The sequence below is a fragment of the Myotis davidii genome, unplaced genomic scaffold (assembly GCF_000327345.1).
Source record: "Myotis davidii unplaced genomic scaffold, ASM32734v1 scaffold327, whole genome shotgun sequence".
NCBI lineage: Eukaryota > Metazoa > Chordata > Mammalia > Chiroptera > Vespertilionidae > Myotis > Myotis davidii.
The window spans coordinates 1,608,797-1,625,635 of record NW_006298628.1 but is presented as its reverse complement, the minus strand read 5'-3'; the positions used below and the strand labels follow the sequence as shown (position 1 = coordinate 1,625,635).

At 57.3% G+C, this 16,839-nt stretch overlaps 1 protein-coding gene across 1 annotated transcript; it reads right to left on the bottom strand.

Annotated features, from left to right (window-relative positions):
• Positions 1 to 7: 7 nt before the first annotated feature.
• Positions 8 to 13,749, bottom strand: SAMD14 (sterile alpha motif domain containing 14). Its single transcript, XM_006774233.2, is given in 10 exon segments — positions 8 to 1,596; positions 2,361 to 2,516; positions 2,604 to 2,723; positions 3,250 to 3,409; positions 3,515 to 3,589; positions 3,689 to 3,776; positions 4,863 to 4,988; positions 5,288 to 5,605; positions 12,050 to 12,104; positions 13,458 to 13,749. Coding segments are annotated over 9 exon segments (1,242 nt in total). The 5' UTR covers positions 12,093 to 12,104; positions 13,458 to 13,749; the 3' UTR covers positions 8 to 1,440.
• Positions 13,750 to 16,839: the final 3,090 nt, after the last annotated feature.

The window sequence follows — 16,839 nt, the reverse complement described above, 5'->3', positions numbered from 1 at the left end:
ACAGAGATCACTGGCACATCATAAGTGTTTATTGAAATAAATTGAGTACTGCCTCCCCCCTTCACATGCAGGTGGGCACCCATAGAGCTCCCGATAGTTTCCAGGACCCGGGTGCCCGCCAACCTCCCACCAGCCTCCACTGGGCCCAGGTGGTGCCAGTGCCCCCGTATCTGTTTCCCTCTGAAGCCCCTCCTCTAGCAAAGAGCAGCAAAGGGCTGGGTTCCAGGGACGGGGTGGCCCTCAAGCCACAGGCCCTGGGCAGGAATGAAGGGAGTCGGCATGCACTGGGTCCTGTCCCCCACTCCAGGCAGATGGAGGGGTGGGGCCACTTCTAGTCAGAGGCCCCCACTGGAAACTGGCCAGTGCTCCAGAAGCTGGGCTAGTTTTCTAGCCCCGAGTGCGCCTCCCGACAAGGACAGGTGCCATCCCTGGGCTGCTGGGATACACTCCATCCCCACGGGGTGGGGGCTGGCCCCACCCCTCCTTGTAGGCAGAGCCTGCACTGTCTCCCAGGTGAGGGAGGGCTGACAAACCCTGCCAATCTAGCAGTTTCCTGGGGACCCAGAGTTGCCTCTGCCTGGCTAGGGTGAGGATTCGCCAGTTCAGTCCCACACAGGCATGGGTAGGGGGCGTCCTGTGTCCCCACCAGCTCTGAGTTTGTTCTGTGAGCAGCTGGAGGAGGAGTGGGCCTGCCGTAGAGAGCAGGACAAACACAGGCCTGGCTGGGCCCCGGGAGGGGAGGACTGTAAGGTGTCCTCTCGTCATTGGGACCGCAGGGCAGGGGAAGAAGAGGGTTTCATCCTCCCTTCGCCTGAAGTCTGCACAGACGCGCGGATAGCCATGCTGCTTGCTCTGCTCTCCGGTTGAGGAGACTGGAGTCTACCCTGAGTGCAGCGGGCTGCAGTGCCCACCGGCCTCCCTGGGAACAGAGGGCTCTCCCACACACAGCCACCTTGGAGAGCCCGAGAGGACCAACTCCACCCACCCACTCCTCCCGGGTGCTCAGCCACCTGACAGCCCTGGGACCCGGCTCCATGGCAGGGCCTCTGGAAGGCAGGCAGGTAGACATGCCAGCTTCCTGCAGTCCCCAGCACACGGTGGCCTGAGGACAGAGGGTCAGACTGACCCAGGGACCTCTGGGCTCCCAGGCTGCCTTCAGCCCTGGCCTCCCTGCCCTCTTCCCAGGATCTGCAACCTCCCCCAGGAGCTCTGTGCCAAACCAGCCCTGGAAGGCGATTTAGTAGTGGGCCCTCTCCCTGGGCCTCCCTTTCTGGGGGATCTTGGTCCAGACAGAGTGACAAGATGAAAGAGGGCATGTACCCCTGAGGCCGTGGGGCCGGGCCAGCCCAAGCTTGGCGCCCAGGCTCCACTTCCCCGGGAGCCTGTGCCCGCCGGGCGGCGGCTGCCCGTGCCTGGGTGCCATGCCTGCCTCGCTCTCCTCTAGGTCTTCTTGGCCTCCTGCTCCCGGCGCCGGAGCTTCTCGCGCTGCCGGGCAGCCTTCTCCTGGGCCTTGCGCTCCTTCTCAGCGGCCGCTGCCAGCTCCTTCACCTTCCGCTTCACCAGTGCCCGGTCATGCGAGCTGCTGAGCCCCAGGCTCTGGGGGAGGAGCTGAGAGTGAGGGAAAGCGCCCCAGAACCACCCCCAGGTTCTGTGTGTCCAGGTGTGCCCTCCCCGGAGCTCCACCTGTCCTCTCTGAAGTGCAGCCTCCACCTCCCAGACCTGCCAGTGAATCAGAACCCTCAGAGCAAGAATGTGAAACGGGAGTAGTTCGGAGAGAAGAGGGTGGGGAGTACCAGGCCCTTTACCAGCACCCCAGCCCTCACCATCCTCCACTTCCCATAATCCCTGGCTCCCACTCCTCCACTCAGAATTTCAGCCTGGCCATGACCCTGATGCCCAGAGATGGGGTGCAACTTGCCCAAGGTCACACAGCTGGTCAGTTGGTGAGGCCCCTTCCCACTCGAGAGACTTCCCGGGGGGCTCTCCTTCCCCAAGCAACTTGGCAGAAGGTGGAAACAGGCCAGAACCTCGCAGCACAGACATCAGGGCCCTCCTGATCCCCCTCCATTACCACCCGCCTCCACAACTGAGAATCGGACAAGGTGATAAGGGGAGAGGCCTGCTTCCTCTTGATACCAGGAGACTCATCAGAGTCAAGAGTTAGATGAGATGAAGCCCTAAAGGTCAAGGCCTGGAGCTTGAAGGGCAAACTAAAGAATTGGGTTTCAGTTTCACTTTCAGAGTACAAAGATCAGGCCAGGGACCCTGCCTAGACGTCAGAGGTTTGGGCAGTAGGAGTGACAAGGTCAGGATGGGGGAACCCAATCCTTGAAGGCTGGCTGCCTCAGGCTCTGACCCACCTTCAGTTTGCTCCCATCCAGCTGCAGGAGCTGCGGCCCGTCCACCTGCCGTGCGGCAAACTCAGCGGCATACTGCTCCAGGTTGAGGCTGTGCAGCCACTGGCCCACCTGCTGACTGGTCCAGTGGTGGATCGTGGGAAGAGGTTCATCCAGGAACTGGGGCGGAGACCAAGGAGAGTGAGGGGGGCAGACCTGGCCTGGGGCCTGCACACCCGGCAGAGTCAGAGGCCAGGGCCTGCTCACCTCATCCGAAGACTGGGACAGCGTGTGGTAGGGGTAGGAGCACTTGGTCTCCTGCCGGGGACCACTCGGGATCTTGGGGCTGCTGCTGGGGGGTGTGGAGTCATCACTCAGGGTGGATTCCTAGACGGGAGGGCGTGCATGCTGCTGAGCAGAAAGCTTGCCCCCAGCTCAAGGGAGTCCCCGCAAACCACCCACCCCCATCTGGACGGAGATGTCCTGGACGAGGCACCAGGCACCCTATGCATGAGCCAGGAGCTGGGCAGACACCACATGACTTGGTGACTCGTGAGAGGCACCAGGAGCTGAGGCCTGTGGAAGGACATGGGGCTAGAATGAGCCAGGCAGAAAAGTTAGCAGGAATAGAGGAGACCTCAGGCTGGGTATACGCTAGGGGAATCATAATATTTAGTGATGTGCTGAACTGATGAAGCAATGAATGAATTAACAACTTAACTGATCAGAATATGAATAAGTGAACAAGTGAATGCACAAACTGAGATGGATGAATGAGTGAGCCACCGAATGGCTTTATGGAGGACTAATGGACTCTAGGAATGCCTGATCCCAGCCCGAGCCAGCGTGGAGTATGCTCTCATGTCATCTGAGCCCTAGGGCCAGTATGGGGGCAAGAAGGCCATGGACTTACCTGAGAAGCTGACTTCTTAGGGCTGAAGCTCTCATGTTTAGGGGAGCAGGCAGGGGAGGTGGTGCTGCCGGAGGACGCCGAGCCCTTGCCGCTGTCTGTGAACCAGGAAAAGGGCAGGAACGGGGAGCCCGCTGACCTGCTGGACCCCTCCACTGACTCCCTGTGGAGAGAGCACCCTGCTTGGGTGTGGGCACCGAGGAGAGGGCCGGGCCCACAGGGAATTATGGGTAGAAGCTGAGGCTGAGGTGTGGTGAGTACCACTTACCTGCTGCCCATGGACAGGCGGTTGCTGCCCTTCTCCTTCCGGCTCTTGCTAGTAGATGCTCGGCGTAAGGTGACCCTACAGGGAGGGAAGAGGGGGGTGGGCCAGTGCTGCCCACTGTGCTACCCTGCACCCCAACAGCTCCAAGCCTTTGGCTCTGGTCCCTCCTCCACTCACCCCAGGTCCAGAAACTTCCGGCGAGTCTTCTTATCCAGGCCAATGGTGGGACTGGCAGGCTCAGGTGGGCTGGCATCCCGACTATCATCTTTTGGGGAAGAGGGAAGGAAATAGCCCATGTGGTTGCCTACCTGCTTCCTCCAGCTGCTGGTGTGAGGTGCTGGAAATGCTCCCGACTTAGAATCATGCCATCTGGCTCTGGTGCCCCTCACTGGCTGTGTGACTCAGGACAGTCAGTCTAACTCTCTGAGCTCCCTGCATCTCAAATACGGGATATTTCATGGGACCTAATGGGATGTTTATGAAAACCTTATGCAAACCATAAACCACTCTGAAAAGGTAGAGACCACTAGTATTTCATGTTAATTTTATCTTGGCCAACTTCTAATCAGCCTTCCAATCTTGCACCACATGTCACTTCCTCAGAGAAGCCTTCCAGGATGCTCCCAACTAGGTCCTGTCACCTTTTATATGCTCCCTTGTGGCCAGCGGCTACAGCGTTTGGACAGGTTCAAGCCTGGGACTAATGAGAGGGCACGTGCAAGTCCCAGCACAATTATAGCCAAAGGCTATGGTTGAACCTAGTAAGCTTGACCTTATGGTCTGAACCTGTAGCCCCACGTGGCTGAGTGATATGGGCTGCGGGGTGTGCAGCAAGGAAACACAGCTTGATCAGGTGCGTGTAATTGAGTGGATTCGAAACCCTCGAGAACGTTGTAAACATCCTGACCACGCCCCTACTTTACCTCGTGGAATCTGTCTATAAAATAAATCCTCGGCTTGCAGGCGCTGTCTCTCCATCAGAGAAGCGGTGTCTCACCTGGGCCCAGCTTTCCTCTTGCCCGCTACCAGCGGTCGCCAACCGGTGGTCCGCGAGGTCCGAAAGGTTGGCGACCGCTGGTTTAAGGAAACCTTTGGAGCAGGTCGCCAACCGGTGGACTATAAGGAACTATTTCATTGTTCCTCCCGGAAACTACAAGCCCCCGGAGGCTGAGAAGCTGCATGTTTGCTCGCTTGTGGGCCGAGCGTCCCGTCGTAGGCGCTCAGATGAGTGAAACGAGGTGCTAACCACCGTCACCACCGCAGCCGCTCTGCACCCGGTCCAGCCCTGGGCTTCGGGGCCGCTGCGGTCCCCGCGCGCACCAGCAGGGGGCGCCGCGCGGGCCTGGCTCACCTTCGCTGTGCGGCTCGGCACGCAGGTGGCGGCGCACAAAGCTGGGCGAGCTGTCCGAGGAGGGCGCGGAGCGCGGCGGCGAGCAGGAGGCGGCGGCCAGGCCCTCGTGCGAAGCGGCCGTCGGTCACCTGCGGGAGGGGCAGCCGCTCACCGCCATCCCTCCTCCCCGCTTCCCTGAGGGGCTGGGCGCCAGGCTCACCCTGTAAACTGCACGGGAGCCTCTGAGGCGTCTTTTGGGGGACCTAGAGGGGGTTCTCCCCATGCGGGCGGAGGGGTGGCTGGGCAGTGCGAGGGGGGAACAGGGGCAGTCACATAGGCTGGGGCTGAATCCCACCTCCTTCCATTACTGTGTGACTTTGTGACGGAACCTCTGAGCCTCCGTTTTCTCATCTGTAAGATGAGGATCATCATCTCTTCCTTAAGGATGAAATGAGCCAAATGTGAAGGTAGCTACAGCTTGTGAGCATTATTAGATCAGAAGCCTGGGTGTGTGGCTTCCCTGGAAGAGGGTGTGGAGGGGCTCTCCAGGGGCAAGAAGAGTGGGTGGGGTTGTGTGATTGGGTGGGCGGCCCCAACCTTGCCTCCGGGCCCATCGGAGCCTTCACCATCCTCCGCAGAGCTGGCACTGTCCCGAAGCCTGGAGCGGGAAGGCCGGTGTCTACGGCCTTTGGCCAGCAGTTGGGCCCGGGCTTTGTGTAAACTGCTGTCCAGTCTGACGGTCTCTGGCACAGCCAAGTCTAGGTCTGCAAACCGGGGGGAGGGGCAGAGACCAGATGCATGAGGACAGCAAGCCCAGAGGCCCACCTCCAGTGGCCACCTGCACTCACGCCCCAGGCATTCAATGAATGTTTCCGAGTGCCAGGCACTGGGAGTGCAGATGAGATGGGTAATGGTCTCTCAGTCACGTTGGCACATAGATACAGCTGGGTGATGGAACCCTCACAGGCAGGGGGGGACAGGACCGCTCTGGCTGGCTGGGTCAGAGGAAGACACACCAGGGCTGGGTTTTAGGATCTGCATATGCCAGGTTGGCGAGACTCGTATATGCAATGCTGGGAAGTAGGGCAGCGGGGCCAAGGGGGCACCTCCCGGGCAGTTGAAGGGTATAGGTTTGTGGAGGGAAGGGCTGGGGGATGAGACTGGAGAGATCACGGTAGCAATGGCTATCGCTGAGGAAGTGCCGACTGCACCAGGCTAGGGCAGTTATTATGCGCATTTTAGAGCTGAGCAAACTTGAGGCTCAGAGAGGGAAAGTCTGCCTGAAGCCACCAGCGAGCAGTGGTCTGGGACTGGAGCCTGGCCCCGCTGGGGACGCCGGCTTGCTGTGCCATGCTAAGGTCACCCTCAGAGAGAGCACCACTGGCTCTCTGGGAACTGGAGCAGAGGGATCCCTGCTCCCCACCCCCGCCCCCTCCACACACACAACCCAGTGGCAGCTGCAGGGAGGAAAACTCAGTGCCCTGAGATCTGGGGCCTGTCCTCGGGTCTGTGGCCCAGGGCCAGGTCCCGGCCGGCCGGGGATGTGGAGGAAGAGCTGGCAAACCCAGTGAGTGGGTCATGCATTAACCCTACTGCTCCCAGCTCCATTTGCTCTGCCGGAGGATGAAGCCCGCGCTCTGCAGTGTGTCTCTCAACCTCCGAGTCGCCAGGCAGAGAAGGTTCTTCTGGGACTTCAGGATGGATTTAGACCTTTCTTCCCACCCTACCTCCAGTGAGCTCAGGGACCCCTCCCATCCCCCAGGCCGGTTCTGTGCTGTCTGCTCCCCTTTCTCTTGTCTGCAGACATCCCAGTGGCTCTCCTGGCTTAGCAACCACCCATGTCTATTTCCAGCTTTGACCCCTCCCCTGAATCCCAAACCTGGGCACCTCAGCACCTACCAGGCACCTCATACTCAACCCTCAAAACAAACCACCACCTGGCCTCAAACTGGTTTCTCTGTCCCGTGGCTCAGTGAAAGGCCTCCTCCTTCACCCAGTTGCTGCCCTGACCTTCAACCTCAGACCCAGGTGGTCATTCATGTGTCCAGCTGCCTACCTGACATCTCCACGTGCATGGCCAATGGGCACCTTCAATGCGCATGTCAGAACTGGACTCCCCACCCCCAAGCTGCTCCTCCCAGTCTGCCCAGCTCAGCAAATGGCAGCTGTATCCTTCCAGCTTTTCGGAACAAACCCCTGGAGTCATCGCTGGGTCCTCTTACTCCCTCCCGCCCATCCGTCCAGTTCCTCTTCGCTCCACTTCTGGCAGATATCTACACGTACTGAAATATTTATGGTGAAATGACAAGATGTTTTGGATTAGATTCAGAATAATCCCGGGGCAGAGGAGTGGAGTGCGCAAGGGGACAGAGACGGAGCAAGGCTAATCCACACGCCGACGATGGTTGCGGCTGAGTGACAAGTACATGCATATGATGGAGAGCACAGTGCTATTCTCTCCGCTTTTGCTTTCCCACAATAGAATAGTGTTCGTATGTGTCTGTGTTACGCACACTCACATGCATGTATGCATATGGGGAGAAAAAGGAGAGACAGTCCACAGAAGAGTAGGGGAGAAAAAGAGAAGATAGGAGAGAGGAGGGGAAGGAAGGAGAGGGTAAGGTAGAGGAGGGAAGACGAAAGAGAACTCCTCACAGCCTGTCTAGGTCATCATCCCCTCTCGCCTCCCAGCTGGTATTCCCTCCTCCTCCTTTTCCCATTTACAGTCTATTTTCAACACCGCCGCCAGAGTGATCCTGATAAAACATGTCAGCCCGTGTCACTCCTCTGTGACTTCCATCTCACACAGAGGAAGAACCTGCGTCTCCCAGGAGCCTTCCACCCGAGTCTGCCCTCTGAGAGACAGTCTGTGCCACCTCTCTGAGCTTCTGCTTCTCTCCCTCTCCCCACTCCAGCCGTCCTGGTTGCCCGGCTCTTCCTCATGTTAGCCTAACCTGCACCTCGGGGCCTTTGCACTTCCTCTTCCTGTCCTGCAGGCTCCAGCCACGATTTCTGCATGGTTCTCACCTCCTTCCGGTCTTGGCTTAAATACTCTGAGGACTTCCCCGGCCACATAATCTATAATAATAAAAGGCTAATATGCAAACAGACCAACAGCAGAATGACCGGTCGCTATGATGCACACTGACCACCAGGGAGCAGACATTCAACGCAGGAGCTGCCCCCTGGTGGTCACTGTGCTCCCACAGGGGGAGCACTGCTCAGCCAGAAGCCCGGCTCACAGCTGGTGAATGCAGCAGCGGTGGCGGGAGACTCTCCCTCCTCTGCAATAGTGCTAAGGATGTCTGACTGCCAGCTTAGGCCCGCTTAAGCCAGCATTCGGACATCCCCAAGGGCTCCTGAACTGCAAGAGGGCGCAGGCCGGGCTGAAGGACTCCCCCTAAGTGCATGAATTTCATGCACCAGGCCTCTAGTAATCTATAGTACCCCCAGAACCTATTTTTCACATATCTATTTTTTCCTGTGTTGTGTATCATTCCCTAGAATACTGTATATCTTACTTATTTCATTTACTGTCTCTCTCCACCCTTTAGAAGCTCAGCTCCACCAGCACAGATGTTTCTATTTTGTCCATTGCTCTAACACAGGCACAGAATGGTGCCTGGTATGTAGTGGTTAGAAAATATTATTTTAATGAAAGGACAGGTTTGCCTCCTCGCACCCCTGGAACCTGGCCTCTATCTCCAACAGGACTGATTGCCTTAGGCCAGGCCTTCCCCAGCTGCCCACCTCCCACCTCCCCCTCCACCCCCCAACCCTCACTCTACTCCACTGTCCCAGAGCATGGCCTCAGCACCTTCCATTCTTAGTTTCCTGCTCCTAACGTGTACAGGCTCTGTTCTCCCTCCCCACCCCCCTACCCCACTGTCCCAGAGCATGGCCTCGGCACCCTCCATTCTTAGTTCCCTGCTCCTAACGTGTGCAGGCTCTATTCTCTCTCCCCTCCCACTTTCCACAAGTTAGAAGAAATCCTAAAGCACAGTTCTGACTGTCTCATACTCTCCTGCTTTTGAAATCCCGGGCAGAGGGTCAGGGGTGAGGGCTGGGGAGTGGTCATCCCAACATCAAGTCCATGCCCTCGACCCTCCATTCAAGTCCTGAGGGCCTGAGTGGTCATCCCAACATCAAGTCCATGCCCTCGGCCCTCCAAGTCCTGAGGGCCCAGCGCCCCCTCTGCTGAGCTGCCCTCACTCCCTCCCCCGCACAGCGTGCTGGGATAGGCACAGTTTGGTTAAGAGCAGAAGCCCTGGGGCCAGGTGGCCTGGGTTGAACCCAGTCCTGCCACTTGCTGGCTGGTCGGCCCTGAACAAGTTACTTACGTTTAGCTAACTGCTTCCTCGTCTGTAAAATGGGGCCATACCAGCAGTCTCTTCCTTACGGAGCCGTGAGCACCACATAAGAGAATCCATGTAACGTGGTTCCCCATGTCACCTGTGACGTGGTAAGTGCTCACAGGCACGGGCTGCAGTGGGCATTGGATGGAACCGCTTATACTGATACCCAGACACCCGCCTCTACCTCCCTGTCCCACCTCCATCCCTGTGCTCCCGCTGCTCCATCACTCGCCACCCTTTGGCCCTCAACTCCAACATGTCACCTCATCGCCTCCCCCCACTCTGGACAGCCACTATGACCTGGTTGGGCATGAGTGTCCCATGCCAGTCTACACAGAAGTGACACCCTTGCCTGTCCACGGGTACCCTACGAGCCTGGTGCGGGGCCTGGCGAGGGTAGGTGCTCAGTAGGTGTTTGACAAGCGAGGTAAAGCCACACTTCCACGGACAGGTGCAGAGCTGGGCAGAGCTGGACCCCAGTTCCACGCAAGTGCTGGTGAGGTCACTGCCCAACACTGCCCACATCCCATCCTCTGCACAGCACCCCGCACCTTCTACCCTCTCCCTGTTTAGTCGTGTGGGCTTTTACCCGCCCCCCTGCTCAGCCCTGGGCTAGAATTCACGCTCCATTATGGCGGTGACTTTGGCTTGTTCGGCGGTACCTCTAATACTTGTCAAATGTAGGAGGAAGACAGGCAGTGACTGGGGCCACTGCTCTAGAGGAGGTCGCCAGGCTGAGGTGTGGGTGACAATACAGAGCCAAGGCTGCAGAAAGAACAAGAGGGGATGGAGTGGTCTCGGGCTTGGAGTGCCCGGCGACCAGCAGGCGCCAGTGCAGCCTGCAGTGCAGGCCCTGGGCTGAGCTGGGGAAGGCTCCCTGGGCTGAGCTGGGGGAGGGAGCCCTCCATTCCCTGCCCCCTGACACTGGAAGCAGTGAGGACTGCGGGCTGAAGACAGAACAATAACAGCTAATACTCACTGGCTGGTCTAAGTGCTTCACAATTACTAGCTCGTTTAAACCTCCCACAGCCCTATAAGGAGAGACTCCGGGAATCCCCAGGCAGCCTTAATATGGCTGGTGAAGAGCCGGCGGGTTCCAGGCAGCCTGGCTCCCGAGGCTCGGATTGTAACTAACAAGCGGCTGTACCTCCTCTGAGGCCTAGATGGGAGTGACTTCTGCGTCCAAACCCTCATTTTACAGGTGGGGAAGGTGAGGCTGGGAGAGGAAAGGTTTAACCCAGGGGCAGAGGTCATGGCATGCAGGTCTCCGGGCTCCCAAGCCAGCATTCTTGCCACTCGGGGGGTGCTAGGGCTCAGCTGGTGACCAGCCACCCTGAATTACATGATGGAGTGCACAGTGCTATGCTCCCTAGGTTTGGTTTCTCACAACAAAATACTGTTGGCATGTGTCTGTGTTACACGCACTCACATACATGCATAGGGATGGGGAGAAAGAGGAGGGCAGGGAGAGGGCCCTTTGCTCCTGACTCTGAGCCATGACCACAGGACCACGGTCATCTTACCTTGGAGGATCTAGGGAGCAAGGTGGGGCAGTCCTCCTCCAGCCCTGGCTCTCCCAGCCCCTCCCTTTCTTCCATCCTTCCCTCCAGATGCTTCCCTCCCCACTCTCCCCCTGGGAGCTACTCAGGCCCAGGGCAGTGGGAAGTCTTGAATATTTAATTGCCTTTCGCCTTGGGGAAGCAGGCAGGGCTGCCAGGGAGAAGGAAAACAGGAAGGGCTGGTGTGGGAGAGGGGTGTGGAGGACCTAGGGCCTCTGTCAGGCCAGAGGTCAGGCCAGGCCTGGGTGGAGGTGGAGTCTGAGTCTGAGGCCCAGCTGCAGTTCATGGGGGGGCGGGGGGTCTCCTAGAGGCAAACCCTCCACAGGTTCCAGGGAGGATGAGTGGAAAGCAGCATCCCCCAGGAGCAGGGAGGCGGGGGTTCCTGGCATGGCCAATGCATGTGGCAGGGGCAGGGGAGAAGGAGGTGAGCAGGGGAGGGGGAGGAGGAAAGGGAAGGAAGGTGGAGATGAGAAGTCAGGGGAGGAGAAGCTGGAGGCCCTGTGGCCTTCCACACCCAGGAGCTCCTCAAGGTCATGCACACCACAGTGAGTTCTGAAAGCTGCACACGACAGGCTTCAGGCGCGTCTGTCCGTCTCCACCTCTCCTCCATGTTCCCTCGCTCACTGACTCCTGCACCAGTTCCAGCTGGAAACAACCTTTCCACCCCACTGTATGCTGGGAACTCTGCCCTGCTGGTTGTCTAGCCCCAATTCATACAACAGAAAGGTCCAGGGGGTAAAGGACGGGCAGGCAGGTGTGTGCACGCACCCCGTGTGTGTACTGAGGCTGCGTGTTACGCATTGAGTTCTGGGTACATCCATGCAGAGTGAGGTCCCCTGTGTATGCAAATTAAAAGTGATGTGTGTCACCTGTCCTGGCGGGGACAGGTGTACCGCACCATGACTGAGAGCAGGGAATTGGCAGCCTGGAGTCCCAGCTCTGCCATGGACCTACCATGTGATCTTTAAAGCAAGTCACTCCAGCACTGTGCCTGAGCTCCTTGTCTGTAAAATGGACACACTCCCTAGCATCAGTGTGAGGATTCAATGAGACGTGCGTGTGAGATGGGGGTGCTGGCCTTAGTGCCCGGCATGAGACAGCACTTATTAAAAGAGGATCCTTATTAATATTGCTGCTGTTGTAACTGCCATGTCCAGATGTGTGACAAAGAATCAGGCTGTACGACCACAACATACACACTCACACACACACACACTAAAGTCCCCAAGGGACTCCTCCCTGCCACCCCACACCAAGGGCCAGGTGGCGAGAGATAGAGCCAAACAGAACTTACCAAACACCTCATCAGCGGGTTCTCGGAGCTTTGAAGAAGCCATGGCTCAAGAGAGCTGGGGAGAACAAAGGGGTAGACGGAAAAAGACCATGGGTAAGAGGTTCAGGTTGGTGGAGGCCAGGGAGCCACCAATGGCTACCTGCTCCTGGCCTCTGGCCCCTCCCCTTCCCTCCGAACTCTTCCTCAGGCCCCTGGAAGAGAAGTTATCTGAAGGATAGCGACAGCGATAGCCCGGATTGTGGCGGGTGGGGCAGAGGGCAGGGGCAGAAGTAGGTCCAAGGTGTAGACACAGGCTGAGTCCTGTGGTCATGGTCCCAGCTGACTTGCCGTATGCCTCTACCCAGGTCACAGAACTTTCCCCCTTCACTCTCTCGGGCCTTTCCTTCGTTATCTTTCCCAGAAAACTTTTAATCATCATAAACTGTCCAAAAGAAAATCTAGGAGAAATCTTGGAGATTCTTAAATCCAATCCACTCACTTTACAAATAAAGCAACAGGGAGAATGGCCTAAGATCACATAACAAGTTAACGGCAATATCAGGACCAGAACTCAGGTTCTTCCACCATCCATCTACCTACCTCCCTACCTTCACACTCATCCACCCATCAGCCATCCACCCATCCAGCCCTCCCTCCATCCATCCCTCCATCTTTGCATCCATCAGTTCATACTATCCCCCCATCCGCCTTCCAATCCATCACCCAGCCCTACCTCCCTACCTTCACACTCATCCACCCATCAGCCATCCACCCATCCAGCCCTCCCTCCATCCATCCCTCCATCCCCCTCCCTCCCTCCCTATTTACACATTCATCCACTCATCATCCCTCCATCCATCCATCCCTCCATCTTTGCATCCATCAGTTCATACTATCCACCCATCCACCTTCCAATCCATCACCCAGTCCTACCTCCCTACCTTCACACTCATCCACCCATCATGCACCCATCCCTCCAACCCTCCCTCCATCCATCCACCTCCCTCCCTCCCTATTTACACATTCATCCACCCATCATCCCTCCATCCATCCATCCCTCCCTCCCTCCATCCATCCATCCCTCCCTCCCTCCATCCATCCATCCCTCCCTCCCTCCATCCATCCATCCCTCCCTCCCTCCATCCATCCATCCCTCCCTCCCTCCATCCATCCATCCCTCCCTCCCTCCATCCATCCATCCCTCCATCCCTCCATCTTTGCATCCATCAGTTCATACTATCCCCCCTCCGCCTTCCAATCCATCACCCAGTCCTACCTCCCTATCCACATCATTGGTGTGCTCACCACCTGCCTTCCTGAACACAAGGTACTCAGGAAGCTGGCGCCATCAGCAGCAGAGCCACTGTTCTTGACAAACTCGCAGTTCTAGACAGACTCACAGATGCCAGAGGGTACGAGGAGTACTCACGGCACAGCAGTGGACAGCCAATTCTCTATGATGCATTGAGCATGTTCTGGGAAGAAGTGCAGATGGGTGGGGGGCTGATTTTGTGGTTTTGGTGGGAAGCAGGAGGGCAGGTGGGGAAGCAGGATATGTGCAGCTGAAGCAATTGGGGCTTCCCAGCAGATATAGGATCGCAGCAGCCGACACCAAGGCCTGGGTGTCAGAGGGGCAGGGGAATACTGGATGAAGGAAGAGCGAGGAAGATCAGGGGCAGGGCACACTGCGTTCCCAGGCCATGATCTCCAGTTACTTCTTTTTTGTTTGTTTGTTTTTTAATTCTCACCCCAGGATATTTTTCCATTGATTTTTAGGGAGAGGGGAAGACAGAAACATTGATGTGAGAGAAACGCATCCATTGGTTGCCTCCTGCATGAGCCCCGACCAGGGCCTGGGCTGGGGAGGAGCCTACAACCAAAGTACATGCCCTTGACCGAATCAAACCCGGGACCCTTTGGTCCACAAGCGGATGCTCTATCCACTGAACCAAACTGGCTAGGGCTCCAGTTACTTCCAACACTCCGGTCTGCATGAGAAGGGCAGGGCACTGGGTTAGACCAGACATGTAGTAGGTGTAAGAAAGCTAAGTCACGTGCCTGGGGCCTTTCCCAGCTGTCCCGTTATTACAGAGACATGTCTCACGGAGTGCTAACCCAGCTTGGGACTCTTAGTATCCCCACGTTATAGGTGTGGAAACCAAGATGCAGGAGATAACTGGCAGAACGCCACCTTGACCCGGTCTCCCGCCCCTCAGCCCTGTCCTGGGTGAGGATCTGCAGTTTTGGAAGATGCTCATAAGGAAAGGACACCGAGGGGACAAAGGTAGAGGAAAGGGGGCTGCTCCATACTGGCTAGAACTGGGAGAAGCCGGCTCTCTGGCTGCTTGGGGCTGAAAACAGGAAATGAGGTATCAGAAGGGGGCAGGTATACGGGCCCTCCAAGAACCCTCCCGCCATTCCTGAACTCTGGGTGCAAGTAGCAAAGAAGTTGTAGGACCCCTCTTCCTGTCCTGAAGGGCCAGAGGGGCAGGGAGGCTGCCCCTAAGAATAAACCACATTTCCTCATTCCATCACAAAGCTGCATCTGACCACACGGCTGCCACCTCCTCCAGAAAGCCATCCTAGATAGCCCTCCGTCCTCCCATGTGTCTACATAACTTCTAAATCCACCCTTACCCAAGCACTGGGAAGTGAGGAATTTTTCATATTTCATTGATTCTCTCAGTGGGTCATATCTCTCCCACATCTGAATGGGAGCTCCCTGAGGAGCGGGGGCAGTGTTCCCCACCAGACTAAGAACGCTCTGAAGGTAAGAATGGAGCCCTGCATAGAAAGGGAGTGGACTGGCTATTCTTGGGGGTGAAAGGGATGAGGGGGATGCGGGAAGAGACTGGACAAAAATTGTGCACCTATGGATGAGGACAGTGGATGGGGAGTAAGGGAGGAGGGTGGTGTGGGAACTGGATGGAGGGGAGTTAGGGGGGGGGGGAAGAGGAACAAATGTAATAATCTGAAGAATAAAGATTTAATTAATAATAATAAAAAGAATGGAGCCCTGGCCGGTATGGCTTCGTTGGTTGGAGCATTGTCCCACATAGGAAAGGTCATGAGTTGGGTTTTGGGTCAGGATACATACTCAAGTTGAGGGTTTGATCCCCGGTCAGGTACATACGGGAGACAACTGATCAACTGAGAGATGTTTCTCTCTCATATTGGTGATTCTCTTTCTCTCTCTCAAATCAATAGCAAACAAACAAGCATATCCTTGGGTGAGGATTTAAAAAGAAAAGGTAAATTTTAAAAAAGATAAGAATGGAGGCTCCCTGAGGGAAGCTGTGGTGACTCCTCTCTTAGACAACCTGACATGGAGATCCCATGTGCTCTTTTCTTAACATTTTTATTGATTTCAAATTTTTTTAATCCTCACCCGAGTAGTGAGGATATTTTTCCCATTGATTTTTAGAGAGAGTGGAAGGGAGGGGGAAAGAGAGAGAGAAATATTGATGTGAGAGAGATACATCAATTGGTTGCCTCCCCCTCCAGCAGGCCAATCAACTGGGCCAGGGATTGAACCTGCAACCAGGTACGTGCCCTTGACTGGGAATCAAACCCCCAACCCACCGCTCTAACCACCGAGGAAGCAAGGGGCCCAGGTGTTCTTTATTCAAGGCCAGTCCAGGTGGAGACCCTCTGGGGAAAGGAGTCCTCGGTCAGGTGCCCTCAGGGGAGGGCGGGGCTTCCAGCTCCCACCTGCGCCCAATCCGTCCTGATTCAGCACAAACTGCTTTCTTCCCCACCTTCACCCAGAACTCCCTGTGGCTGGGGGACCCTCCTTACTCTGGAAGCAGGACATCCAGGGGGTCACCAGGCCTCTCCCACTCAACCCCCCCATTCCAAACTGAGCCATCACACTCGTACACGTACACACACACACACACACACACACACTCAACCAGGTAACTGCCGCAGGGAGAGATGAACCTGTCCCTCCGCTCATAGTCTGAACTCTGATGCTACTGGGCGCTCCTTCCAATTCTCGGAAGAGGAGCTCCACTGACCTTTGACCCTTTTCTGGGAGCCAGGTGAGCTCAAAGCTTCTTGGGACCCAGGGGAAGGAGAAAGAGAAGGAAAGGGGCATGGCCCGGAGAGAGAGGGGTAGTAGGAACAGACTGGGTGGGGTGCGGGGGTCAGTCCACAGAGCCCCAGAGAGAAGGAAGAAGGAGAGGAGACAGCGGGGCTGGGGAGAGCGGAGGTAGAGAGGGCCACCGGCAGCCCCGAGTGAGGCCCAAGGGGGGCTGTGGAGAGGGGTGGCCCCAGCCGGGCAGCTGGAGGAAAGACGCCCAGGAGGAGCAGAACGGGACCGAGAGAGAAGTGCAACCGGGAAAGGCTGGAGGAATGGCCGGCAGAGGAGGCTGGGGTGCGAGGAGGCAGTTGGGCAGCCAGAGAAAGCCAAGCCCCTCTCCCATAGGCCCAGGCTGGGGGCGTCCGGCAAGCGTGCCCCCCACCCCCTGGCGCCGCTGGAGCTGGGGGAGAGGTGGAGGGCAGGGCACCCACTGCACCCCTAGGGCCCCACTCCCCCGTCAGAGCCTCTCGGACAGTTTCTTCCCAATCCATCAGCCCCTCGCGGCGTTGGACAAGAAAGAGTTAAGCCCTCTCCCCCTCCTCCCACGCCAGTTTTTTAAATTAATTTATCCGGGCAGCGGGCAGGGGAGAGGATTAGGGACACCATCCTGTCTCCGTCCCCTCCCCTGGCAGCCCGGCCCCCGGCTCCTCGCAGCCCCCAGGGACGGGGAAGAAAGGCCCCGCCGCTTCACTCCGTCCAGCCCCCCTCGGGGTCCCCCGCAGCCCGG